General features: G+C 40.4%; 1 protein-coding gene across 2 annotated transcripts in view; it reads right to left on the bottom strand.

Annotated features, from left to right (window-relative positions):
• Nucleotides 1–3,359: 3,359 nt before the first annotated feature.
• The window catches only part of LOC125892933 (ankyrin repeat and IBR domain-containing protein 1-like), a 38,722-nt gene continuing 32,440 nt past the window's right edge, over nt 3,360–9,641 (bottom strand). For both annotated transcript variants that reach the window (XM_049583288.1, XM_049583289.1), the window contains exons 19-20: nt 8,919–8,962; nt 3,360–6,734 (exon numbers count right to left, since the gene is read on the bottom strand). In XM_049583288.1, the coding sequence (XP_049439245.1) occupies nt 5,808–6,734; nt 8,919–8,962 (971 nt within the window). In that variant the 3' untranslated portion in view covers nt 3,360–5,807. The remainder of the gene's footprint in view (nt 6,735–8,918; nt 8,963–9,641) is intronic.

Genomic DNA, 9,641 nt, shown 5'->3' with positions numbered 1-9,641 from the left:
CGACGAGGAATGAAGTGGAACACAAAGTAAACACTGCTGTCTCAAAGTGTATTGTGTGCACCTATTATCAAACCTTTACCATCATATTTACCATACGGAACAACTAGAACGGAAAAATAAGCCCACCTTTACAGATATCGACTTAAATGATGAGGCTGAATTATTTTCTGCAGCAAGCACACTGTATCATCTCACTAAGATAGAAAATAACAAACATTTCACAGTTTTTTCACTGCATATTACCCAGCCATCACATATCAGTGTCAAGTCACTTATGTCACAGAAGGCCTCTGCTGATCTTGTGTCTGCTTCTTTCAACAGTATCTTAACATCTTATACGCCTGCCTGGGAACCCTGCTGTTTTCTTTAGTAAGTACATGCACACGTAAATGACAGAACATGGTTTTCTGCAACACGGCTTGAATTGAAAACAGACTGAAACTGACCTTTTTAAAGTGAAAGAAAGCATCATCAAACAAGGCTTAATGTCAAGTGAGTGTATGCAATGTAAGGTTTGATCCCACCCTGCCTCTAGTGTCTGTCACAGTAGTTAGCGTAAAAAGAGAGACTCTAATGTCCTTGTGCCCTTTAATTTCAATTATACACTGCTTAACAGCAGTAGGCTTCATTTTCACAGCCACCTCTCTGCGTGCCTTTGGCATTAACAGCAAATGTTGTGACCCATCCCGTCAGCTGGTGGAACAAACTGCTACTGCACACAGAGCTGAACAGGCTGTCAGCGGCAAGTCACAACTTACTTTCAGCCCTACACGATTATTTACATGGCCTGTTTATCTGCGCCGTCCCCTCTTTCAAAGATAAGAAATACTGCCCGTGTTTTCTTTCAGACCGATTCTTGTAACCGGCTCTCTGTCTCTTTCATCACACAAGCGCACTGCCTTCAGACGTCAGTGTTGGTAGTGCTGAAGCATCTCTGATCTCTCTCTGTCTCTCCGCAGTACTTGGTGTTTGATACCCAGCTTATCCTGGGTGGGAAACACAGGAAGTATGAATTGTCTCCTGAGGAGTATGTGTTTGCTGCCCTCAACCTCTATTTGGACATTGTCCTCCTGTTCCTCTTCCTGCTGAGGCTCATCGGTCGCTGACACTGAACCACTGTGACAGGCCTCCTTAAAGGAACACTGAAGCTCTTCCCACACACAATATCAAATCATCAGGAGCATCATGCTGTCTAGGTTCACATTGAATGAAGATTCACAACCCTCTGTTAGTCCTCCAGGCATCTGCTGTCATTTTAAATATGCAGGGATACAGATTTGTTTTATTGTCACACGCCATGTTATTATGCACTGCAATATGCTGTGCAAAATGTTTGGGGTTATTTTTTCATCATTTCTACATTTGAGATTCTTATGCGACACTAGCATGCAACCTAGAACGTCAAACTCATGTGCTTAATATTTCTTTATACAATTACACTTGAGCTTTACGTTCTGTATCAGGAGATTAAAACTTTAAAAGGAAACACCACCTATGTTAAAATTACCAACATGTTATTTCCATGGCCAAGGAAAGTTTGATCAATACTTGTAAACATGAGCTACTCTCTCTCAAAACCAGAAACCAGAGAGGTAAGTCCTAAACTTGTGATGTCATCAAGTATGAAATCTGGAGCTGCTCCATAGACAATGAATGAGTGACTGATTTTGTGGAGCCACAGAGCGTCTGTTTTCCTCTGTTTTTTTCTGTACAAATGAGCTTTATTTTCTATCATATTGTTCTCAGTTCTGAAACAGAAACTGTACCCATATAGACTGAACCATCATGATATTGTGCAAACTACAACAATCGTTGCCCAGTAGACAGCTGTCACCTGGTTTCACTTGCAGAGATATGTGAAATGGGCAAACTTTATTTAGATATACACTCATCGGCCACTTTATCAGGTACACCTTGCTAGTACCAGGTAGGACCCCCTTTGCCTTCAGAACTGCCTTAATTCTTGGTGGCATAGATTCAACAAGGTGCTGGAAACGTTCCTCAGAGATTTGGTCCATATTGACATGACAGCATCACACAGTTGCTGCAGATTTGTTGGCTGCACATCCATGATGCAAATCCTCTGTTACACTACATCCCAAAGGTGCTCTATTGGATTGACTGTGGAGGCCACTGGAGTACAGTGAACTCCTTGTCATGCCAGATTGAGATGATTTGAGCTTTGTGTCAGGGTGTGTTATCCTGCTGGAAGTAGCCATCAGAAGATGGGTACACTGTGGTCATAAAGGGATGGACACAGTCAGCAACAATACTCAAGTAAATCATCTTTCTTCACCATTGTGATGTTTGGTTTGAACTTAAGCAGGTTGTCTTGACCATGTCTACATGCCTTAATGTTGAGTTGAGTTGAGTTGCTACCCTGTGATTGGCTGATTAGCTATTTGCATTAACAAGCAGTTGAATAGGTGTACCTAATAAAGTGGGTGGTGAGTGTAGTTAAACATGGTAGTCAAATCTATCCAGCGTTTCTGCTCTGCTTATTTTATGTACTATGTTGCTTTCCTAGCATCTTTGATGAACCAAATCTACTGGCACAGAAGCCATGCAATGTTCTGCTGTGAGCTGGGGCTGCAGCAAAACGTATTTTAGCCACATAAGAAATCAGTATCAGTTTAAGTGCACGCCATGTATAGAATACTCTCATTGCTTTACCCTACACACTATCTGATGGAGGCAGCGGTAGACCAGAAACTCTGCAACTCTGCAGTGTTCTGCAAAGTAAAATGACAGCTTCAGTTCCCCATCAGAAAGGGCCACCTGACAGAAAGGTGGAGCAGTGAAAATCCTCTAAATATAACATACACTCAAAGTGATACTGATTATTTTTTTTAAGGTGGGCCTTTATTTAGGGGGCTAAAAACTACCAATTGACGCAGCTCAGTGCCATGATTGTGATTCAATCTATACCCTGTGACATCACAAGTTTGAGTTTTAGCCCTAAACCTTGGGGAAATCTAGCATTTTTCATGTTTACTAATATTTTCGGACTGTCTCAGACCATAGGAATAACCTATCAATTTTGAAAATGGGGTAGTTCCCCTTTAAGGCAAACATAAAATCCCTGAACAGTTCAGGTAGTAATTTACAGTATGTTGAGTCAGAGTAGTTCAGCCATCCTGTAATCTGTGCCGCAAATGTTTTAACAACTTATGGAATGTGTCCTGTAGTAAAGATGTTTTTGGAAACCAAACTAACTCCATTAAAGGACAGAATCTGTCAGCTTTCCACTCCCATAAAACCAGGTGGGTGCTGTGACTTTCTTGTTTTTTTTGTTTGCAAAACATGTTTGTTTAGAATGTAGTCATCATCACATCCCAATTTAAAAAAAACCACACAAATTAAAACTCAACACATATTTTATTGGCATCACACATCAAACATTTTTTCATATAAAGAGGGAATGTATCAAGTATAGACTATGAAAGTGCAAATAGCATTTCAAGGATTAGTTGCTTTACAATAGAAAATCTCAGTGAGTTACAAAATGTTATATGCCATTGTAAAATAAATCACCTGAACATTAGAGGTGAAATACAAAGGAAGTACAAATTCCATTTAGACTTGTACCCATTTCATGCACAGCATACTGTTACACAAAAAGGGGCAACATACTGTATGTTATCTCCACTTCCATTAACCAAGTCCAACAGAGTTAGCTCCACTAACCATATGGCACTCACAGTTTCACAACTTCAAGACACTATCTTTAGATTTAATGTGGCTTTACACATCTGCTAGGGGAAAAAAGTCATTTACTTCAGTCAGACATTAGTCTATGTTTAAAAACATAATCAAGTCTACAAGGTAAAATTGATCAATGTGTCATATGGGTTATTCACAATCCATTTTTTCCTTTAATGGATTCAATTGATTTCAAATAAATACCTACTTTATATTGCAACTTTCCTCCATTTTAGTGTCTTCAGGTAAGATACATGATATACATACAGTAGGTCAACTCATTTTCAATACAGTGATTTTAGTTTCTAAATCACAGAAAAAACAACTTCAAAATTTAGGGCAAGAAGCCCTTCTGCACAAAAAAACAAACAAAAAAAGAGAGAAATAAAACCTTTTTCAAAATATTTGGGAACAAGATTTGAAAGTATGACATTAACCATTACCCATTATACCAAATCATATAAAATCAGTATTCTCCATTAACATAATACTACTAGAACCAACAAAAAAGCCTCATGCTACAAATATTTTGATGAGAAAAAAAAAATCAAGATCTCATGTTTGCACACTATGAACTTTATGTGAGAGATATAACTTTAAGGTAACAGGTGTTTGTTTCATTTACACTGTAAATACTGTGTAATTAGCACTCAGAAAAATGTGTGAAAAAAAATATGAAATAACGGTGATTGACATAAAGGCACTGTGTCTCTAACTGCGTAGAGAACTGTTTCAAAGACATGGACTCCCCATGTGTTTGAGATGCAATACACATTCATGAACTCTCCATGCATTACCCTGCTGCCCGAGACATCTGTAGAGCTCGAAGAAGGCTTTGCTTATATTACACTTAAATAGGACCCAGAGATTAATTACAGTGACTTGGGCATGATTAATTAATTCGCCAAAGTCTGAATGAGATTGCCTGATTATCTCTCTCACTGGCCTTTCCTGCGGTATCTAAACAAGACAACTCACTGTCTACTTAGTCTGTCACGCTCCACATTTAGCTGCAGCGCTCAAACATTAATATCGGCGAGCTACAATGGAATTCAGACTATAGTGAACTGAGTGACACTGAGCAGCCCCTCTGGGCCCTCAGCATTTGTTGTTTCTAGAGATTAGAAGACAGTTCTCTTTAAAAGCGTGTTAGGATTGAAGCTCCAAGATGAATAATTATTGTCAAGTCAATTTTGAAATGTTTTCAAGCAGGCCACCAACGATCCATTTAGATAATGAATCTAAACTCTTGCGTGTGAGTGTTTCACATAATAAAATACACAACTATGATGGTCTTAAAGTACAGATTCACTGTACACAGCACACTACAACTTTTAGACAGTAGTGAGATCTGGAAAATATCACACACAGCCGCAGTCTCAAATACAAATATGGCTCGAGACGTTCACATTTAAAGTTTAGCTGAGTTGTCGAGATTGTAATAAGCAGGCACAATTTGCTTTTAAGAATCCACTTAGTGACTGCAAACTATGCTTTTGCTAGTCAGTGTTTGGCACCTATAAAGTAGGCAGGTTTGGACAGGAGCGGGAACCATCTCCCAGCCTGTACCCTACAGAGTGGAACAAAATATTGATCTGCTCATATGTACAGCTGGAAAAAACCTCCCTCAGACCTGATTCAGACACATACAGTAGGCTTTTACTCCAGTGGAAAAAAAAGTTAATACCTGCACTAACACTAAAGTCTCTACATCTCTTATCTCCTCTAAAATTGATTTCAGTAAAAAGCAAGTTATTTGTATTCCTATCAGCACAGAATCATTTTTAGGAAATACATCCTTGGAAAAAAACTGTTATCAAATGTAATCTCTCCTTCAGTTAGTGCTTTCTTTTCAGGAGGGCTGGCTGTCGGAGGGCTGACAATACAGTAAACGCAGGAAAACGATCTGACTACAATGCTAGACTAACTAAGAGTCTAAATACCTCTTCCCCCACTTTCCAGCCGAATACAAACTGACACATTCTTCATTCTGTTTACGTTCCATCTTAATAGCTACTACGCGTATTCCTCAACTCTATTTCAATGCAATCTATAGTGGTTTTTGGCCTTTCCGAAAAAGCTCCTTCCCATCTCAGCTAGTCAGCTCATACCAAGTGCACTTGGTCCTCCCACTCAGACGAGCTGGTGCTGGGCAGCTGGTCGGACACAGAGTCACACTGCGGAGTGTCGACGTGGCAGACCTTTGAGCCTCCCCGTTCGGCATGGTCTCCACTTGTATCAAGGGTGGCCGTGTAAGGTAGTGGTGTGGTGTCCATCCCCGCTAGATCTAACTGGGTCGGCCTCTGAGCGACGGCAGACTCCTTGTCCTCCATGTCACCCAGTCTCTGAGAGCAGAAACCCACGTCTGCCATCATTTCCTGAGGTTTCCTGTTTTCAGGCAAGACAGCCCCGCCTTTCTCTTCATCCTGCAGGCACCCTCCTCCGCCTGCATGGAGTGCGCCGAGGTTTGAATCAGTGTCGGAGGAGGTTGAGGGGACCAGGGTGATACCTTGAGGATTCATGTCGTGGAACCATGCCATGATGTTGCCCAGCAGGTTAGCATTTGCTACTAATGCAGAGGATGAGGATGGGTCGTGGCTGCCGCATGTGGTCGAGTCTATTGTGTCACTGGAAGAGGAGAAGAGGCCCGTGGATGACTTGCTGCCACCCGGAGCCACTGGTATCGGCACAGAGGCCCCGTAGGCCCGGCGGTGACTGTCACAGTGCTGTACAGAGGTGGAAACACTAGTAGCAGCAGAGTACTGGCTGCTGATGTTGATGTTGCCAAGTCTAGCCATGTTATCTCCCAGCTCCAGCAGTTCTGAGCTGCTCAGAGAAGCTCTGGGAAGGACCTCTACACCTGGAGCACTCTGTTCAAGCCTAGAAGGTAGGGAGGTCCCGATGGCGCCAAGTGAGGCTTCGTTGGCAAGGACGTCATGGTTGGATCCAATCTCTGCCATCCCAGAGTCCTGGAGTGACAGCTGAATGGCCAGTAGAATGTTAGGGTCATCATCGTCCAAAGAACCGAGACCCTGCAAGAAAATCCAGGATACACAGTGTCAGTGATGCACACCAAACCAGTATCATCCAGTAACAGAGCACCACCTGTTTTACACCTGCAGTTTAACTCCAACCTGCACCACTTTTTGGCAAGGACAGTAAAAGCAGTAGCAGGTTAGAGCTGCACATGGAAACATGCTGTGTGCCATCTACAGACAAGGAAAATAATAGCAGGTAATGGCAGTTTTTTCTTTTCTGTTTTTTTAATACCTGCTGTGTTGTTGTTTGCTGCACGTGTTTTTGAGTTTTACACTTTAATACTCCACTGTGGTAAAAGATACGGCTGTCAATATGGTGTATTTTTGTTACTGTCGAACAGAATAACAGTGATTTAGTTCGTCTCTGAAGTGGAAAAACTTGTACTGGTCATCTCTTTGATGAATAATAGATCTAACTCGACGAGCCTCAGTTGTCCTCACTTGTGTATGTTTATTACAACAAATCTGATCAGAGAAGCTTCTGGCACAGCACATGTGCACGAACAGATATACCAAAAACTACAAGTGATGTTACATCCCCTCAGCCTGATACAGTGTATCCCACATCATAAAGAATCATGGCTCATCAGGAGGTGTCAAAACAATGTTCATAACCCTCTGCACAGACTTTTTACCACAGGACTCCATCTTATCTCATCCTCCAGAGACCTAGAGCCTCCTCACATAAAGTATACCAAGTGTGAAGGACTTACAAAGGCCTCTTAGGTTAATTACCATGAAAGCATAATTTTTCTACAACAGTCTCTCGGTATGATCCAACTTCCCAAACCAGTCTGTGGCTGTCAGTCTATTCATGAATGCACACTTTTATCTTTTAAATGACAAAAAAAACCCAACTAAAACAGCTCGGAAATACAGATTAAAGAATTGTGTATTTGTAGGGAATTATTCCAATCTGGGGATCTGGTGCGTTAGTGAGTTTTAAAGGCATCACAACAGGAGTATGTGGGATTGACTTTAAAATAAACTCCTGCGGATATTCATTGTGAGAAAGGAACATGTTGCCCAGTAGTTTTTTGGAAACAATAAAGGTCTTCGCATCTATCATGTATGAAATTTTATGCCTTATGTGCATTATGTACATTAGCTTCATCTGTTTAATTTACTAGACAAAAATCACGGTTTTATTAATCAGTTATATATACTCATACTATAATTTACAACTGTCAAAGGATTCTACAGCCCCATTTCCCTGAAATTTGACTCTGGATTTAATCTTCTACCTATTGTATAATGTAACAGTATACAAAATTATAATGTGAAGAAATGCATTAGACTTTAGTAAAGTTTTCTGTAAGGAATACTTCACCCTCAAAATGACCATCTGTATATCAATTACCCACCATATGTTGCATTGGAAGTTGTTTTTCTCACACGCTTCCGGTGAACTAAGAATCCAAAAATGGAGATTCTTGATGAACTGGAGTAAAACTGGTCCACGTTTAACACAAGCAAAACTACATTAAAACATCTGTTTTTGCAGAATGGGTAACTGAACTAAAGGTGAAACCTATGCTTTCATCAAAGCCAGACTCAAGTGACAAAAATAGTAATTTTACCTCACTGAACATGGGAACTACTGGTCTACCACTGCCTTGACTGGTAGTTTGTGATATTGTGTGACTTTTGTGAATCCTAACTAACCCTTTAAAACACTTAAGCCACACAATAACACAAACAAACAAACTGATTGAGGCAGCCTGCAGCTCCTGTGTTCAGTGAGGTAAATGTCTATTTTTCTTAATGGAGTCTGGCTTTGAGAGAGCGTATACAAGTTTCACTTTTACTTCAATTCCCTGTTGGAGAGGGCTGTCTGTTTGAGATGTACGGAGCATGTGACTGGATAAATGAGACTTGGATTTTACTGTATGAGTTGTGTGAGAGTTCGTAATTCATCGTACCTGGCATGAGTAACGGATACACAAAGTCATTTTGGGGGTAAAGTATTCCTTTAAGATTGCCTTAACAAAACGAAACCCAAAAATGAACAAGGAAAATTGTGTTACCTCAGCATTATCAAGCCACAGTGACAATAAGAAAAAAAGCCCTTCAGTAATCAATTCAGCTAGATTAATTTCCCACACTCTTGACATTGTCTGAAAAGTTTTAAAGGCAGAAAGCCTTTAGCTGAGATGAAAATGGAAATCGTTCACTCACCATCAGATGACCTTGTCTACGTCCACCTCCGAGATCCTGTGCGTCTTTGCAGAAAAAAAAAAAGGAAAAAACACCCACAGTCATTAAGCTGAATCTTTACAGCAGCACCTGGATGGCAATTAAACTTATTGCTAATTACTGCTTTTAGGAAAATCATCTTCCTTTTAGTGAACACTGCAAGATATAATGCAAGTAATAGCATTTTCCCCGGACATTCACTAATTCAGATTCTTCATCTGAAATCAATTAATCCTTCCTGGCACAACACAATCTTGGCTGGCTTCAAAACTGCAAACTCCATCCATCTTTCATTCCACACAACCAAAAACAAAGCAGCACTGTGATGGACAAAAGTTTATGGATTAGAAATATTGGCTTGTTGAACTTGAGCAGTTGTGATTTTCCAAAGTTTGGGCCAGTACCCTCATTTGGGTTCTGTACAAATCAGTATCGAGAACTAAGGGAGGATGACTGGATCAATGTAGTTTAATTTGATGTACACGCATTATTTAATCATAGATTAGAAAACTTGGTAATTGCACTTGTTTACATTGCATTAACATTTTTTATGTACCTCACCCAAGTGTGTTGCATCCATCCTTTGTGCCCTTATTTCCTGACATCTCTCTTTATGTAAAAACAGGCCAATCACTACTGGGAACGTAGGGTCACATCATCCACAGGTATGATATTGTTTAGTTACAGAATTTTAGAACGAAGGTC

Source organism: Epinephelus fuscoguttatus, linkage group LG8 (assembly GCF_011397635.1).
Source record: "Epinephelus fuscoguttatus linkage group LG8, E.fuscoguttatus.final_Chr_v1".
NCBI lineage: Eukaryota > Metazoa > Chordata > Actinopteri > Perciformes > Serranidae > Epinephelus > Epinephelus fuscoguttatus.
Note: the sequence above shows the minus strand (reverse complement) of the source record. Positions and strands in the feature narration are given on the sequence as shown.